At 40.1% G+C, this 19,719-nt stretch overlaps 1 protein-coding gene across 2 annotated transcripts in view; it reads right to left on the reverse strand.

The window, feature by feature from the left end:
* Positions 1 to 19,719, reverse strand: part of CDH7 (cadherin 7) — a 166,247-nt gene that overhangs the window by 135,557 nt on the left and 10,971 nt on the right. For both annotated transcript variants that reach the window (XM_070747466.1, XM_070747465.1), the window contains exon 2: positions 3,369 to 3,785. In XM_070747466.1, the coding sequence (XP_070603567.1) occupies positions 3,369 to 3,578 (210 nt within the window). In that variant the 5' untranslated portion in view covers positions 3,579 to 3,785. The remainder of the gene's footprint in view (positions 1 to 3,368; positions 3,786 to 19,719) is intronic.

Here is a 19,719-nt window from a genome sequence, read left to right on the forward strand (position 1 = left end):
ACTATCCAAACTATCTTCAAATCATTCACAGTTTTTCCCAATGCCCCTTATCAATCTGTCATTAAAGAGCTATAGAAAAGAGTTACAACAGGTAGCCAGAGCTGGTTATGTATAATCACAATCAAAGTCTTTGGAAAGAACAGACCATAAGCTTTACGAGGAAAGAAATAGCCTAGAGTATCGTATTGTCACAGGCCTGAAAGCATTTTACAACTGTGAAAGCTGGGAGGGAGAGGGATAGAGAAGTTGAAAAAGTATCTGAACTGTAGACCTGATGAGAATACTAACAAGCATTTGGTATCTTGGGAAGAAGAGATGCTTAAAGGCATAGTGAGAGGAAAAGTTACTAACTACATCAGGGCTGCCAAACTTGTGGCCTGCGGGCCAGATGTGTCAAATGCTGATTACGCCTATAGCCAGTTTAGCAAAGGGGGGGGGGTCCCACTACATCACATGATACCACCATGACAACACGAGTTTAACACTCCTATACTACATGATTTCCATTATGATTAACTTTAGGACAGAATAGTAAAATTCTGAGACAAGGGGGGGAAATTACATAAATGCCAGCTGTTAGACTTGCACCTTTGGCAGGAATAAGATATTGTGAAAACCAAGCATTAAAATTATAAGTAGATATAACTAGAGCATAGGGTGCTATAAAGTTTCCTTTATAATTGTTTTGAGTTTGCTTTCAAACTGTAAACAGCTGCCTTGCTATTTGGTCCAAGGCTACTCTGAGCGCATATGTGGAACCTGAAAACATCCAGTTTTTCATTCATTCCCCCCCCCCCTTCCCAAATTATCATTCCACTGAAGATGATCAACCACTAACCATGCCAGTTATTTGTGCATGGTTTGAGGTTTTTAGTGTCTTTCTTTAAAGTGTCTTTCCCCAAACACAGATTTTGGGTTCTGCCTCCTCCCTACAGTGTCCTTTTTCCATTTAGAATTGGAATTGGATCGAACTTTGGGAGCATATATTGAACTGTTTTAGTTTCCTTATTATAAATTTCTGCTGATGTTGTAAATTGGTTAATGGGTTACAGCAATAATGTCATACGATTAGAAACCCATTTTTCATTCAGCTTGTTTAGGTTCCAGATTTTCTTTTATGATGCTGTATTTTGCTTGCTCATTTATTTGGAAATGTACGATAACAGCAAAACTATTGAAATGCAAAAGTTATAGCTTTGGGATTCTTATCAGTACTAAAGATGAAAGAAAATGGATTAAGAACATTAAGGTTGCATGCTTGAGCAACCAAACAAAATACAGACATTATCATACTATGGTCCATGTACCTTGTTTGCTATGCATGCATTTCCACAAATGTGTTGCATAGCTTCAAACACATGTGCATCGAATCTTAGAATAGTGTGCCCTTATTTCCATGCCAAACAACACTTTTCTTAAGTACATAAGCCATCAAAAATCAATTTCACCTCAGAGATGGGTAGCCTTCATTCTCCCACTTAATATGGCTAGTCACTCTGAATAATTTACAAAATTAAGAAGGATTGGCGTAGTAATTGGATGGCTACCATCGGGAAATCCTAGTGCCATAGAATAGGTTAGGGAGGTTGCCAAAACATTTTCAAAGAAGTCAAATGGCAATTACTTCCAATCATGGCAAGAAAATTATACAGATATGCCATATAGATCACCAGGTGCTTTGACTTAATCCATTTAAGCCAGTTATTTTCTTCAGTAATAACAAACATGTTTAACTAGTTTGGTCCCAGTGCAATCAATCATTGCCAGCTATTGCTAGCATATAACCAGCTGAATGAACACAGGTATTAAACATCCCCTTATTATTTGACTCAATGTGATTCTTGAATTGTTGAAGCTGCAGGGACAATCCATGGTCTGCAGAGATAATGGTTGTACTTCCTGAGCATGTACTGCTATACCAAAAGGGTTTTCTCAAGAGGCAACTGGACTTTGTTTTTCTTTGAAGACGTTTTGCTTCTTATCTAAGAATAAGCCAAAGAAGCTTCTTGAATAAGAAGCAAAGTGTCCTCAAAGGACGTCCAGCTGCCACTTGAAAAAGCACCTTTCGGACAACCATGACCTGGATGGCTAAGAATCTCCATAGTAGTGTCGTAGTTCTCCAAGGCAGTGCAACTCTGAGATCATATAGGAACATACCGTATTTTCTGAGTATAAGACCACCGGATTATAAGATGAACCTTAGTTTGGGAGAGGAAAACAAGGGGAAAATGCCTGTGCCTCCTAGCAATTTGCCAAACAGTAAACAGCACAGATAATACACACTGTTTGCTGTGTATTTCTGTGCATGTATGCCTGACCCATAGAAACGGCAAAGAATTGGAGAAATATACATTATGGCAGTATATTAGTCCCAGAAACTTTTCTTAAATATAATCACACTAACTCCTCCCAATTATTTAAATAGATCTATAAAGATGACTAAGTCAGGGTTTAACTCAGCTGCCTTATCTTAATACTAATAGTTAATACTAATACTTACAAAAACAGGACATTACAGATTATACTTTTACAGATCTTTAAAATTGATGTGGCTTTTGGGAAGTATTCTCTGCTATTTATAAGATGATACAATAGCCTCTTCAGATCAAACTTTTATTTTCAAAAGCTTCTTCACTTTGTTAACTTGTCTAGAACAGTAATAAAGCAATCTTTAAAAAAATAAGTCTAATAATTTGAACATTCTATAGGCATTGATAGTTATTGACTTACCCCCTTGCAGAAAAAACAAATAGCCAGTTTCAGCAGTTGCCTCTCCCTACAACAATTTGCCTCCCTGCACTTTTAGTTTAGTTTCATTTTAGCACGTGGGCTTGAGCAAATTCACTCAATCAGCTGATTGTAGCGAGGCAGATAATTAGTGACTTGTGCTAATCAGACTCTGGTGTTTGCTGCAAAGAGGTGTTACAAAGAGGTAAATTACTCTTTGGGGGTGGCTGAGTGGGGCTACATTCAATGTATAAGACACATCCACGTTTTCACTCTCTTTTGGGGGGTAAAAAGGTGAGTGTTATACTCCAAAAAATATGGCAAGTACCCTAGTAATGGGTACAAAAATGTATCCAATTTTGGGGACATAAAGGTCATATTGCCGACTACTTTTTGAAGTAAAAATTCTTAGACACATCTGCAAATAAAAGAGTTGCTTAAAATTGCAGTCCTTGCATTATCAGTCTCCTATAGCTTTATCTATCTTATGTTCTGAGTATGCATTTGAGAGTTATAGTCTATACATAGCAAGATGACAGCTGGTTGAAGATGGTACTTTACCAACACAATTCAGAATCACATTGTTATGGTTTTCATTAGGCAAGAAATTGTGTCTTATGAAATTAGGTAAGTTCTCCTACCTTTCCTACATAAAGAGGATCACTTCCCATGTATTCCTCCAGTACAAAGAACTGATTCCACACCCAACTGCGTTTGGTTCGTGACCTCCCAGGTTGGAAGTAGGGCTTTGATCCCGATCTTGGCAGTTCTGCTTGGCTCATCCCAGAAAGACAGAGGAAAAGAGCTAGTATCTGCAAAAAATGGCAGAGCTCTACTTTGCCTAATTTCATTTTTCTTGTTCTCCCTGTGCAAGGAAAAAATAAAGCAACAATAAAACAAATAAATAAAAGAAAACTTGAGAAAACAATGGGCAAAAGTTCCACTTGGCTTAGCAAGACATCCGCTGGGATTCCAGAGGCAATGACTTGTGTTCGTTTAAAAAAAAATCACTCTCCACTACTGTACATTCTTCATAAGAGACACAGCATAAGAAGCACCTATAAAAGAAAAAGGAAAGATAAGAGACAAGAACTGTTGTCAGATATATATACCTGAAAATTACATTTTTTAAAACGTTTATATGTGAACAATGTAGTTCACTCAACTTTTCATCTCTTCAATCAGATATGAGCTAGAGATAATATTTCAACCTACTGACTGTTTTCCTTCAATTAGATTCATATTTTTCAGTAGTGAGTTTACATCTAAGTACTATGGATATGAGAAGGAAGACATGTCTGAGGTCTCAACCAACCAATCAACTGGAACTGATGAGAACTCATTTGAATTTCCAATCTCCCTCCCTTGATTTCTTTCTTTCATCATAGCAGTCAAATTAACCAGAACCTATTGAGGAAGTCAAACAGGCCGAAGCCATTTTATTTGGAGTCTTTGGCCTGCCACACTATATATTATATTATTCTATCATGCCTTTTGTATTGTGGGAAAAGGGAAGGGGGATAGTATGAGGTTATTTGTATGTAGTCATAACAAATTCCTTTATAGAAAGCCACGGTCACCCTTTGTCTCTGTGCCCCTGTACCTGCACAGAAGTAGATGGGTGGGTTCTGCTGGCCTGGCACTTGGAGATTAGAAAATGTGATGGACCTGTGGGTGTGGGGACATGGGATTGAACTTTCAACTAGGTGGTGAAACCCTGGGGACTTCAGATTCGGATTTCACCCAGATGTGCCAATATGGCTCTGAGAATAAATTGGGACTTTGAGGAATACTTTGACTTGGACTCTGATTTACTTTTGGATGCTATTTAGAACCCTGACAAAAGTCCAATTACCGAATATATTGAGTATAAGTCGAACCGATTATAAGCCGGGGTACCTATTTTTCCCACAAAAACTGGGAAAACTTACTGACTCGAGTATAAGTCTAGGGTGGAAAATGCAGTGGCTACTGGTAACTTATAAAAATGGAAACCAATAAAATTACATTAATTGAGGCATCAGTAGATTAGATTAGATAGATAGATAGATAGATAGATAGATAGATAGATAGATAGATAGATAGATAGATAGATAGATAGATAGATGATAGATGATAGATGATAGATATGATGGATGGATGGATGGATGGATGGATGGATGGATGGATGGATGGATGGATGGATGGATGGATGGATAGATAGATAGATAGATAGATAGATAGATAGATAGATAGATAGATAGATAGATAGATAGATATAGATGGGACCTGTAGTACAATACTCCTAAAGGACTCCAAGTTGGGGTTCAGTTCAACTTTACGCACTATCCCTGTTGGGCGTTGGAACTTAGCAGCAAATAGGTCAGTGGGATCAAAGGGAAGGACCGTCTGACATGCCTGCATCCGTGCAGATGGACAATTTGAGGGGTGTGTGTGACTTGGTGGAGGTGTGTGTGGAGAGCTAGAGCTCGGTGGGGGAAAATGCTAAGCCGTAGAATCGGCAACAGCAGCCGGGCTTCTCTATCTCTCTCACCCTTTGCCCAGTCGACGGGCAGGGATTGCGGCGGCTTACTTTTTGGCTTGGGAAAAAGGGGTCTGACTGGTTCATTTTATTTTGTTTTATTTTTAGCTAGATCTATCTATCTGTCTGTCTGTCTATCACCTGCAGCGAAGGGGGCTCCCTTTCCTGTTTGCCTCCCTCTTCCCGCACTTCCTCTGGCGGGGGAGGAAAAAAAGGTCCCTTCAGTGAGAAATAATTTGCGTGCTCGCAAGACGCCCGAGGGGAGCATCTGAAGAGTCCCTGCCGGCGCTCAGGCCATTGCAGCGCCTGAGCGTCGTCAGTGACTCAAGTATAAGTCAAGGTCGGATTTTTCAGCACATTTTTGGTGCTGAAAAACTCGACTATACTCGAATATATACTGTACATCCTAATGGTCTCATAACCTGAGAATGGAAAACAGATATTAATCCGTTGTTTTAGAATTTTCAAAAAAAAATTTAACAGGAATAACTAAATAATGTTATGCTTATGGTTCATAGCAGGTTTTTAATTCTACCAGAAATGTATCAAAATATATTTTTATATATTTCAAAGCTACCTATAAAGTGCCCTTAAGCTGTCTCAGTGGTGCATATCGGATACCGGTTTGCTGGTAAATAGTTTTATCATTTTCAAAAGCCACATTAAGTGGGAGAATGAAGTCTATTTAAAAATTTTAGCTCAAGATTCCTGAAATAGGTACTGATTCCTGCATGAAGATATGCTGCAGCAAATCAAGGTTGAAATACAATATGGAAATGTAAGCATTATTTTCAAGGTCTCAATTTAACACACTACTTCAATTTCAAAAATAATCATTACTCATGTCTTAATAGTTATGGACAACAGTTTGAAAATATGCAGACATTAAGTGTGATAAAGTAGAATCAGTTTATTATCTATAAATCCCCAGACAGCAGCATACTTATCAAATCAAAGGCACTGGAGAAAAACGTATTTATTTAACTTAGCTTAATTTACTAATTTATATTCCACCTTTTACCATAAAATGAGTTTATAAAAGTTATAAAATACTGTAATAGAAACCAATAGTTCACAATAAATACATTATCAAACATGAATGCATTCCAATTAAAAACAAATATTTCATTAAAAGTATAATTATTAATTATAATTATTTATAATTATAAATTATAAATTATAATTAACTAGACAGAAGGATACAATACAAACCAGATATAATCACTAATGTTTACAATCAGGTTGCTAGTCCTCTACATATAAATTAAAAAAAAAAGCAATCTGATCTGTTTAGAGCCAAGTATTAACCTAGATTACCTAATAGGTCAGATGACCTATTAATTTCTAGAAATTGGTTTATATTAAATGCTACTAATGAACAGTAGAAAACTATATTAAATCATAAGACTAAGATTTCACAGGAAGACACAATGTAAGCAGGGCAAGACTGAACCAGTCACTTGTTCACAGCCGAACCTACAAAAATCCTGTAATTCACAGGATTTTTGACAGAATGAGAGTGAAGGCGGAAGCAAATAATACAATGCTAAGAATCACTGGATGAAAATAGGATGCAAAATATAATGAACTGCATGCTGCTTCTTGGAACAATGCCATTAGTTTTAATGACAAGAAGTTAATAATGCATGCCTCTTCCGTATAATATTTATGATATACTTTACAATATGTCACAGCTAGGCAACATGGTATGTCTTGACACAACACCCTGAAGATACTTCTCTTGAGAAATTTATTCTTTGTTTCTTTGTGTGTATGTGCGTATATGTATGCCTGTATAAATATTGTATGCATATTGGTGTGTGTATCTATGTGATATGTATGTGTATGTATATATGTATATACAGTGATCCCCCGGGTATCGCGATCCCGATCATTGCGAACGGCTATATGGCGATTTTTCAACCCGGAAGTCAAAACACCATCTGCGCATGCGCGCCCTTTTTTTCTATGGCCACGCATTCGTAGATGGCGCCGGGCAGATCAGCTGCTGGGCGGCTTCCCTGGGTCTTCCCCTCTTGCTGGCGGGAGGGCGAGCGGCGGGCATCAGCAAGGAGTTTCCCCACCGCCCACGCAAGCTCCTCGCTGCCGCTCGCCCGCCCTTCGCCCGCCCACGCCGTTCGCTCGCGCCACTTCCCAGCTGAGTCCTGAAGCGAATTGGCTTCAGGACTCAGCTGGGAAGCGGCGCGAGCGAGCGGCGCGAGCGAACGGCTTGTCCGCCGCCTGCCTGCCCGTGCGCCCGCCGCTCGCCCGCCCTTCACCCACCCACGCCGTTCGCTCGCGCCGCTTCCCAGCTGAGTCCTGAAGCGAATTGGCTTCAGGACTAAGCTGGGAAGCGGCGCGAGCGAACGGCGTGGGCGGGCGAAGGGCGGGCGAGCGAGCGGCAGCGAAGAGTTTGCGTGGGCGGTGGGGAAACCCCAATCTTCGGCTCCTCGCTGCTGCGGCGGAAGTAAAAACACCATCTGCGCATGCGCAGATGGTGTTTTTACTTCCGCACCGCTACTTCGCGAAAAACCGATCATTGCGAGGGATCCTGGAACGGAACCCTCGCAATAATCGGGGGACCACTGTATGTGTTTGTTCGTGTGTGTGTGTGTGTATATCTTTTAATTAGGAATCAGAGAAAATAAAAATGAATGTTAGCATCTAATAAAGCATCTGCTTTTGTTAGCATAATTATTTATAATAACACCTCTATCTCTGAAGCATTGTTAGCATGATTGTAAGAAAATGTTTTCCTTAGAAACAAAAATGAACAAAGAAAAATAAGACTTAGAGAAGATGGAAAAGCTAGGCTACTAGAAAGTATGGGGGCAAGGGGTGTTACACTGTACCTTGTAGAGCAATATGCTAGTAAACAAGGGTCTTCAATACTCACTCCCACTTTGGCAACCACTTTTGAGAAAAACCTTTTGAAAGTCATGCTGTAAAATTGCATGCTCTTAAAATTAAATATTTGTTCAGCCCCAAGATAGAAATAGTTACTGAGATGTGAATAACTGCTGAGAATCAGTTTGTTTTATGAAATAACAATTCTATTTATGGATTTCATCCTTAACTTGAAGCAGATGCCACGTTTCTTTCCTTCAAATCTCCTGGATTATATAACAACATTCAATTTGAACTATTCAAACTGGGGAGTCAAACAATTAAAAATGAAAGTGGGAGCATATTTACATTGTTTACTGAATGGTTCAACTGTTTAGAATCAAATGTCCTGGACATTCAGCCAAACGTTGAAGTCCTGACTGATGGGATTACGTCATTGATGGACATGCAAGGCATCTATAAATACAGTGGTACCGCTACTTAAGAAAGCCTCTACTTAATAATTTTTTTAGATAAGAACCGGATGTTCAAGATTTTTTTGCCTTTTCTTAAGAACCATTTTCTATTTAAGAACCTGAGCCTGGAAAAATTTCCCAGGAAATTTGAGAGCGGCACAAAGGGCCGGCCAGTTTCCTGTCATTTCCCCTTTAATCCCGGCCATCTCTGGCTTTTCTGGGCTGCCAGAGGAACCTTTCCATGGTTCCTGAGGCTTTGGCAATCCAGAGAGAACAAAGCATTTTCCTTTCTCTGGGCGCTTGGAGAGGGAATAAACCACTCCCTCGCGCTACCTCCCACACACAAGGTTGCCTCCCGGGGCATCTGGGCATGGAAAGGCAAAAGGGGGTGCTTCACCCCAGCCGAATCAACTCGGCTTCAGCCAAAATGATGAGTCACTACAGTGAAAGAAAGGCGCCAGCTACAAAGTGAGCGAGCAAGAGAAGAGGGGAGCCCTTCAGCATGGGAAGAAAGAAGAAGCAAGTAGCAGCAGCAGCAGCCTTTCAGTCAAAGGAGCAGCAGGTTCCCCCCTCTCGCCTGCCTGGGTTTTTCTCTCTCTGGCACAGTGTGTGGGAGGCAGCCTCGCATCGTATGCTGCTCCTTGCCGCCTCAGAGTCCCTCTTTTTTTTAAGCCTTAAAGTTTTGAGGTTTTTTGATTCCCCTCACCTCATCATCTTCCTTCGGCAGCGACTGTCCTCCTCCTATTCTTCCTCCTCCTCTTCCCACCCAAATTCCGAGCTTTTATTTCTTTGCTAATGGGTTTGCACGCATTATTTTCTTTTACATTGATTCCTATGGGAAAAATTGCTTCTGCTTACAAACTTTTCTACTTAAGAAACTGGTCACAAACGAATTAAGTTCTTAAGTAGAGGTACCACTGTATTGATACCAGCTTTGCTGTCTTTTGCCACAAGCGTTCTATTTCTATTTAAGGTCTTTGTATTTTGTGATTTTTTTCCAGTTCTTTCTCTTTTAGTACGCTGATTCCAGATATAACAATGTCTGCTAGTTTTTTTATCAACAATTGTTAAGCCTGTAAGTTATGTGGCAGGTTTTTGTCTGCTTGCATTCTAAAGTTCCAGACTTTCATTTTCTATTAATTTGTCTATTTTGTGGTCCCATCAGGTCTTGTTTGCAGACAAATGGTATTTTTTGCAGATTTGCCAATGCATCACTGTGACTACTTTGTCATCCTGTGGTTTGTAGTCAGTCCATGATTATTATTATTTTTAGCAAATAAATTGTTCACTCTTTCTTCAGCTTTCTTGCAGAGAAAGCACTGCTGTCTTCTCAATTCTGGTTTTGTATGCATTTGTTCTTAAGTAGTGTTGGGCGAACCCAACAAAGTTTGGGTTTGGGTTCGGAACCCGAATTTTTTAAAAAGTTCGGGTTCGGCACCCAAACTTGAGCTCAAACTTTTGCTGAACTTTTGAGTTCGGTGCTCGGGAAAGCGCCAGGAACCACTGCCACCCAGCTGTCACCTTTCAGAACAGTCGTGGCACTTCCCGGCACTCTCTCGAACCCGAACATTTGCTGAACTTCCGGGTTTCTGAAGGTGACAGCTGGGCGGCGGCGCTTCCCAGAACAGCCGGGGATCTGTCAGCCGGTCGGGAGGCACAAAAGGAGGTGGGGAATCCCATGAGGGGATTCCAGGGGCAGAGCTTTGACATCACTGAGACGTCCTTTCTGGAGTCCCCGTTTCAGCTGGCCAGGAAGGATGTCTCAGTGACATCAAAGCTCCGCCCCTGGAATCTCCTCGTGGGATTACTCACCTCCTTTTTCGCCTCCCGACTTGCCGACAGTTCCCGGGCTGTTTCGGAAGGTGACAGCTGGGTGGCAGCGCTTCCTGGCGCTCTCCCGAACCCAAACTTTTGCTGAACTTTTGCAAAAATTCGGGTTCAGGTCCGGTATACTGAACCACGCAAAGTTCAGTACGAACCCAAACTTTGCAGGTTCGGATTGCCCAACACTACTCTTAAGGCTTGGTCTTCTGCATTATTGTTATTATATTACAACTGCTCATACAATCAGCCACATATTCAAATTAGATTTGGCTTTTTTTTTAAATCTACCAATCTAGTTATTCCAAAGATCCTAGTATAAGCAGATATTGTTGTTTAAGGGTGTTAAAGGTGCTGTCACAGACATAAGTTGTTGTCAAGTATAGCTAATTTTTGCAATTCATTGAAGGTGACTTTATCAAGGCTGATAGTGTTTAAACAGTGCTGAGATGTTTTAGGATTGCACCTGAGGCTACTATTATTATTATGGTTTATTAAACAGTCAGCCAGATGTTTAGACCAGATTTGGCATTTTTTTCCACCAATCAAGTCCTTCCAAAGACTTTGTTATTTGATGACATTAAAGGTATTGTTACAGGATATCAGCTGTAAAGTTGACTTTTGCAAATGACTGATGGTGATTCAAATGGTGCTCCAGATGTTTTGGGATTGTATCCAAATGCCTCTATTATTGATTGATTTGATTTGATTTTTATTCCATCTTTTGACATTGGTGATCCAGTGGGAGTTGATAGGCAAAAAAAAAATGGTTGCCAGTCTAAGATTGAAAGAGCACAACTAGCCCAAAATCATCCTGCAGGCTTTGGGTCTACCTGCTCCTAGTTGGGGCTACCTTAAACAATTTCACCACATTAATTCTGATACAATATACATATGCCTCTGCCCATGTGCATACATACACATATATACACTTTTGCATATGCAAAATACAAAAACATCAACATCTATGTGGACATAACAAAAAGCTTTTGATCAACATCTATGTGGATATAACAAAAAGCTTTTGTTAAAAAAAATCTTATTTTCTTTTATGGTTTTTGATTCCATTCCTGTTCCCTTATCATAACTCCTGTAAAATCGCAGGGTTTGTAATTCTTGACTATAAGTTAAAGAATTCTGTTTCAGAACCCAGCTGAAATATGCTTGTTATTATGTATTTGCAAGCTTCCTTGTCACATGCATTTTTAATAAGTTCAGATTCACCATTTTCCCATTTTCCTAGCATTTGAGACAGAACGTTTTACTTCCAACTCCCAAATAATAACCTTTGATTTACAATGCAACAGTTATACTAATTATGCTTCTGCATGACCACAATAAATCTAAAAATGACCTCATGACTTAATGGTAAGTACTAGATTAGTTAAAAGGGTGTTCATTTCTCTATAGATAAAGAAGTTGTGACATCTATTATCTGTGGTAGAAATAAAACTCTAGGGACTTCTAATATCTCTGTTTGAAGATTTAGTAGTTGGTTACATTTTTTGCAGCACAGATACAGTACCCCTTAAATCTATTTTTCATCATTTCATGAGAAACAAGCATAGAAAATAAAGGGCCTTGCGTGTTAATATCTATGTTGTACTACAAGCATATTTTATTCCTTTTTAGATGTTTTATGATTAAGTCAAGGTTTTTTCCTCCCCTTTTTTCCAAAGCAAAATATCAAGCAGTCAAGACATTTAAAAAAAAAAATCATCTCAACTGATTAATATGGAAACAAGAAGGTCATTAAAATACATACCAGGTCACATGCTATATGAATAAAGGGGAATATATTCTAGGAAACCACAATAAAGTAACAATTCACCTCTGCCAACTTCCGTATCAGTGAACCGCTAAGCTAGGAAACATCCTAGATGGTAAATGAATTTACCTCATGTATTTAATAACTGTCATCTGCCTTAAAAGCACACTTATGCTAACAACCTCTGGCTCTCTGCACAGTTCTTTCAGCTTTGCAGCTTCTGTATAATACTTTCAGAAAGGTATCCAGAGGGCAAACTCTTAATGCAAATAAAAGCATCTCTGATTAGAGAATCCATTTAATGTCTTTTACAGTAATCCCTTCTGAGGTACTTCTTCGCCCCAAAAGGTTAGGGGCTTTGCTTGTGGAATAAACCAGAAAGAGCCAATGTTAACTAGGTGGCAGCAATTTAAAAGCACTCTTTAAAACACTGGTCTTTCTCTCCAAGATGGAAAAAGAATATCATCCTCCAAATGTCTAAAATAGGACAATGGCTAAGAGGGAATCATAGATCAAGATTTTGTCATAACTACAGCCTATTATTAACCCATATTGTACCTATTAGTAATAGCAGCAGGACTTGGGCTCATGTACTGCTTCATAGTGCTTTACAATATTCTCTAAGTGGCTTACAGAATCAGCATATTGCCCACAATGATCTGGGTCCTCATTTTACCAATCTTTACCATGAACTTGGTTTGGTTTGGTTTTGTTTTTTAGTTGACATCATTTATTTTGATAGTATTTGTTGACTCTTGAGATCAAATGAAGCCTTCTGAAATCAGAGATGACAATCAACATATGATTTTATTTGAAGCATGATTGACCTCTTGTAACTATCTCGGAAGTTTCTAAACACAACACAACTGAAAAGAGATAAAATGATTAAAGTAGTGGGGTTTTCATTTTAGAAAAACACATATGAATTGCTCCCTTGTTCTCTCTATTTATCCATATTAACCATTCTTTGTATTTGTGGGACCAATCAATACTAGTTCCAATCAGGGGAGGGTGGGGGCAATCCTAATCTCAGGGGGGAGCTGGTTCCAGAGGGTCAGGGCCCCCACAGAGAAGGCTCTTCCCCTGGGTCCTGCCAGATGGCATTGTTTGGTCGACGGGACCCAAAGAAGGCCGACTCTGTGGGACCTAACCGGTCGCTGGGATTCGTGCAGCAGGAGGCGGTCCCGAAGATATTCTGGTCCGGTGCCATGAAGGGCTTTATAGGTCATAACGAACACTTTGAATTGTGACCGGAAACTGATCGGCAACCAATGCAGACTGCGGAGTGTTGGAGTAATATGGGCATACTTAGAGAAGCCCATAATTGCTCTCGCAGCTGCATTCTGCATGATCTGAAGTTTCCGAACACTTTTCAAAGGTAGCCCCATGTAGAGAGCGTTACAGTAGTCGAGCCTCGAGGTGATGAGGGCATGAGTGACTGTGAGCAATGACTCCCGGTCCAAATAGGGCCGCAACTGGCGCACCAGGCAAACCTGGGCAAACGCCCCCCTCGCCACAGCTGAAAGGAAATTTATTAACACAAGAGAAGGAGCTGTTAAGAAACAAATTGGCTTTGGAACTAAATATTCAACACTTGATCAATGCATCACATTGCGGTATTTGGTACAAATATTCCAGCGGTCTAACAACAATTCTTTGTGCTACCCTTTCTGAATGAAAGGTAACTTGATCATTAAAGTGAGGCTTTAGAGAAAGCTAAGCCTCCTGTATACATACATGTTTACCAAAATTGATTATTATGCTGTACAATAACATGTAAGTGGTACTGATACTGCAGGCATATTTATTTATGAGGGTGACAATAAAGATACAGTATTTTCTTGTACCATTTCTACTTAACCTTTAGACTGAATCTTTTTAAAAATCTCTCGGAAAATGAGTTTCATATCAAAATGTTAATGTCAGCATTCCAAATAACATCAGAGAAATAAATCAGAGTCCAAACCTTGGCCTTCTTTCAAGTTCCAATTTATTAAGAGAGTCATGTTGGTTACAAACTGTAGTCAACCAGATACTAACTTTTCCTACAATTCTCACCCATGTTAAGGTTCATCCCTCATCCCCACACCCACATGTTCATCACATGGACCACTCCGGTTCACTCAATGTACACGATCCTCCCCTGTTCTTCCAGCTGGTGCTGAACAAAGAATGACCTTGAATCTCTGGAAAGAATTGGTTTTGGCTAGTGTCTTTCTCTCTCATGCAACCATCCCTCCCCAATTCCCACAGTACTTTTCTACTTGTGGCAGGCCAAGGTTTCTAACGCAAAATGGTGGCTTCGGCCTGACAGTTACACCAATCTTATTTCTATTTTACTATAGGCAGAGAAAGATGTTCATTAATCCATACTGATCTTTGCTAAATCTGCAAGTTCTTACAACATTTCCTTGTGGAGAAGAATTTAACATCAATTATTCCAAAATAAAAGTGTCTAATGCAGTAGTTCTCAACCTTGGGGTCGGGACCTCTTTGGGGGTTGAACGACCATTTCACAGGGGTCGCCTAAGACCATGAGAAAAGATCAATTTCCAATGATGTTAGCAACTAAAGCTTCTATTCTGGCATCTCAGAACATATTTTTACAATCCAACCAATCAGGTGTTTACACGGGGGTGTCCCTCTGACTTCTTGCCAATCAGCTTAAAGATCTGTTGGAAGAATTGGCGCTAAACCTATAGTTGGGGGTCACCACAAGATGAGGAACTGTATTAAGTGTTCGCGGCATTAGAAAGGTTGAGAACCACTGGTCTAATGGTTTATTAACCCTGGTGCAAACTGCATTATAGGTGGAAACCCAATGAAGTGACATGCAGACAGAAAAGACCCAAGATTTTTAAATACCAAGGAATCTGCTTTCAATTTTCTACTGTGTAGAAATATCAAACTTGTAGCCTTTCAGTTTTTGCCCAGAAGGTTTTAAATACTATAGTGTGTTTTGCCAGTCATAACAGAAACAATTTTGCTGCAACTGCTGCCAAGCTCTTTAGAGCAAAGGGATCAATTCTCTGGTTATATGGAGTACAGTTCCATCTCTGCAAAGGCTTGAATGCAGCAGAAACAATGCAATCAAACATTTTATGAACTTTGTTTTATGACCCTCGCTATATGTCAAACACACTTGTCCACTGGATGTTTGGTTTGGCTCAAATGGAGCTTAAATGGGAATCTGACAATAAAAATTGGTTGAAAACTATTTGGGATGAATTCTTGGTTCAATCCATTGTTATGACTGATCTATTTTTTTCATGGGAATAAAGCAATACAGTGACCCCCGATCATTGCGAGGGTTCCGTTCCAGGACCCCTCGCAATGATCGGTTTTGTGCGAAGTAGCGCTGCGGAAGTAAAAACACCATCTGCGCATGCGCAGATGGTGTTTTTACTTCCCAGCAGCGAGGAGCCGAAGATTGGGGTTTCCCCCAACTCCTCGCTGCTGCCGCGCCCGCCGCTTGTCCGCCGCCTGCCTGCCCGCGCGCCCGCCCTTCGCCCGCCCACGCCGTTCGCTCGCGCCGCTTCCCAGCTGGGAAGCGGCGCTGGGGGTCTTACCGGCCGCCCACTCCTCGCTGCTGCCGCGCCCGCCGCTTGTCCGCAGCCTGCCTGCCCGCGCGCCCGCCCTTCGCCCGCCCACGCCGTTCGCTCGCGCCACGACTCAGTTGGGAAGCTGCGCGGCTGTTTTAAAACATCGCCGCCGGCATGGGGGGCTTCCTAGCAGCCCCCCAAACCCGGGTTGGGGGTCCGGGGGGTGCTGGCAAGCCCCCCATGCCGGCGGCGACATTTTAAAACAGCCGCGTGGCTTCCCAACTGAGTCGCGGCGCGAGCGAACCCGGGTGGCCAGGCGAGCAGCGAGCGAACGGCGGGTGGCCGGGCGAAGGGCGGGCGAGCGGCAAACGGCGGGCGAGCGGGTGCTGGGGGGGGCTTTAAACAAGCAGAAGATTTATGGTGGCTTTCCATTTTAATTATGTCTGGATACAGGATTTCCTTGGGCTTAAGCTGCAATCACCCACAAAGCTTGGGCTTAAGCTGCAATCACCCACCCTCCCGCCAGCAAGAGGGGGAAGACCCAGGGAAGCCGCTCAGCAGCTGATCTGCCCGGCACCATCTACGCATGCGTGGCCATAGAAAAAAAGGGCACGCATGCGCAGATGGTGTTTGTACTTCCGGGTTGAAAAATCGCCATATAGCCGTTTCGCAATGATCGGGATCGCAATACCCGGGGGATCACTGTATAATCAGGTCTTAGTCTACTGCTGCCTTCCAAATGAATTTCTCATCATGCTAAATACACTTTCTATTGCAATTGCCATCCAGGAATATTGGGTTTGTGTTTGTCCATTAATATTACTCAAATATTATTTTATTGCATTGTTTTTGTTTCCAATGGATAATTATTGTATCACTTACAGTATGTATCATTATTGAGTTTTGGCTTTGACTGCTAAATAAATAAATAGAAATTACGGGCTATGAAAGTTGCCTAGGTTAGCTTTTTTTAAAAAAAAATGTTGTCATTCATAGAAATCTAGTTGGCTTTAGAGGTTTGTCTTCTACTTGTCTACATAGAATTACCTCAGTATATAATTGAACAAATGAAGATCAATAGAATATATATATATATATATATATATATATATATATATATATATATATATATATATATATATATATATATATATATATATATTTGTTTTCGTAAATTTTCACGGGTATATGTATGTATGGAATTGAAACAACTTTACATAAAATCAACCCAGATACTGCTAACAAAATCAGACTCCAAGTCACTAATATTCTGTGCTCTAGTAAACCTCCAAAAAGCAACATACAGCAGGAAGAAAGAGAGGCACTTATCAATCTAAAGAAAAACCAGGATATAATAATCCTCCCAGCTGATAAAGGAAACTCCACTATAGTAATGAACACAGCAGAATACAAGAAAAAAAAATGACAAATCTACTAAAAAACCCGGCCTACAAACTCCTAAGCACAGATCCTACCACCTACCTAGAAAAAACCACCAAATCTAAAATCAAGGCCTCTCCCATCAGCGAAGAAATCCAGCAAAAAATCATCCCCAGAGAAAAATCTTCCATATGTCCAAAACTCTATGGCCTTCCAAAAATACACAAAGAAGGAATACCTCTCAGGCCAATAGTCAGTTCTATAGGCTCCCCTCTACAAAACCTTGCCAAATTTTTAGCCAAATACCTTCAACCATATACAGAAACTATTACCTCATATGTTCAAAATTCATCCCACTTTATACAAATAATTAAAAAACAAAACCTACAACCCGATGACCTACTTGTAAGTTTCGATGTCGTGTCCCTGTTCACACAAATACCTATTACAGAAGCCTTGACAGCTATCCAAGACAAACACAAACCCCCCAAATATATCCTAGACCTTACCAACCACTGCCTGACCAATACATACTTCATCTATAATGAACAAAGATATAAACAAATAGAGGGAGCCCCCATGGGATCACCTCTATCACCTGTCATAGCCAACCTCTATATGGAATATTTCGAAAATAATGCTTTAGAGCAAGCCAAATACAAACCCAAACTTTGGCTGAGATATGTTGATGATACCTTTGTAATTTGGCCACATGGTAAAGAAAAACTAGACAATTTCCTCACTCATCTCAACAGCCTACACCCCAAAATACAGTTTACTATGGAAACAGAAATCAATGATCAACTTCCCTTTCTAGATGTACTGGTCTATAAAAAACCCAATGGCAGCCTAGGACATACTATCTACCAAAAGAAAACCCATACCAACCGTTATCTAAATGCACACTCACACCACCACCCCGCACAAATCACCTCAGTGGCCAAAACTCTCATCACCAGAACCAAACGCTTAGCTGACCATGAGCACTTAAAAACTGAATTGAACAAACTCAAAGATGTACTAATTTCTAATGGATTCAAAGAGAAAACAATAACAAACCTAATCAATAAAGAGACACCCCCCAAAAAACAAGATCAAGAACAGGACAATGGCACCACCATCCTTCCTTACATCAAAGGCACCACGGATAAAATTAGTAAAATTCTACAAAAACATAACATCAAAACCTCATTTTGCACTAACCAAAAAATATCTAATATCCTAAGGAGCCCCAAAGATAAAATCCAATTAGAATACCAAGGAATCTATGAAATCCCTTGCAAAACATGTGCAGCCACATACATTGGACAAACTAACCGAAGAGTGAGCCAGCGCATGGCAGAACATATGAATGCAGTCAAGAAACAGGAGAAGACCTCCTCCCTTGTCCAGCACATTAAAAGAACAGGGCACGAAATTGACTTTGAAAAAACTAAATTACTCCACAAAACAGAGAATTTATATAAAAGAATCTCTCTAGAAGCTATCGAAATTGAAAAGAGATCCTTTTGTTTAAATAAAAGGGATGATACCTCGCGCCTGCCAGAGATTTGGAAACCAGCCTTAAACAAAATAAACACTTCATTATAATCAATATGTCAATCCTTTAATTATTATGATTTTAGAATTTTATATTTGGAAATCAGACTTAAACAAAACACTTCATAATCTTCATGCCATTCCTTCTATAACCATGATTACACCAACCAATCAGATCACGGAAGCATAGTCACCCAATCTATTTGCTACATTCAAAGCAAATCTCCACCCCCACACTACATGCTAAGAAGAAATGTCAGTTGCTAATATTCATTTGCAAAAACACAAAGATTGGAACTCCAGCCTGATGATGGTGAATGTGATTTCGCCGAAACGTCGCATAGGCATGCAAAACATTACACAGGGCAAAACCCGAACTCAGAACAATCTACATATATATATATATATATATATATATATATATATATATATATATATATATGTAGATTGTTCTGAGTTCGGGTTTTGCCCTGTGTAATGTTTTGCATGTCTATGCGACGTTTCGGTAAAATCACATTTACCATCATCAGGCTGGAGTTCCAATCTCTGTGTTTTTGCAAATGAATATTAGCAACTGACTTTTCTTCTTAGCATGTAGTGTGGGGGTGGAGATTTGCTTTGAATGTAGCAAATAGATTGGGTGACTATGCTTCCGTGATCTGATTGGTTGGTGTAATCATGGTTATAGAAGGAATGGTATGAAGATTATGAAGTGTTTTGTTTAAGTCTGATTTCCAAATATAAAATTCTAAAATCATAATAATTAAAGGATTGACATATTGATTATAATGAAGTTTTTATTTTGTTTAAGGCTGGTTTCCAAATCTCTGGCAGGCGCGAGGTATCATCCCGTTTATTTAAACAAAAAGATCTTTTTTCAATTTCAATAGCTTCTAGAGAGATTCTTTTATATAAATTCTCTGTTTTGTGGAGTAATTTAGTTTTTTCAAAGTCAATTTCGTGCCCTGTTCTTTTAATGTGCTGGACAAGGGAGGAGGTCTTCTCCTGTTTCTTGTATGTGCAGCCACATACATTGGACAAACTAACCGAAGAGTGAGCCAGCGCATGGCAGAACATATGAATGCAGTCAAGAAACAGGAGAAGACCTCCTCCCTTGTC

The sequence above is a fragment of the Erythrolamprus reginae genome, chromosome 3 (genome assembly GCF_031021105.1).
Source record: "Erythrolamprus reginae isolate rEryReg1 chromosome 3, rEryReg1.hap1, whole genome shotgun sequence".
NCBI lineage: Eukaryota > Metazoa > Chordata > Lepidosauria > Squamata > Dipsadidae > Erythrolamprus > Erythrolamprus reginae.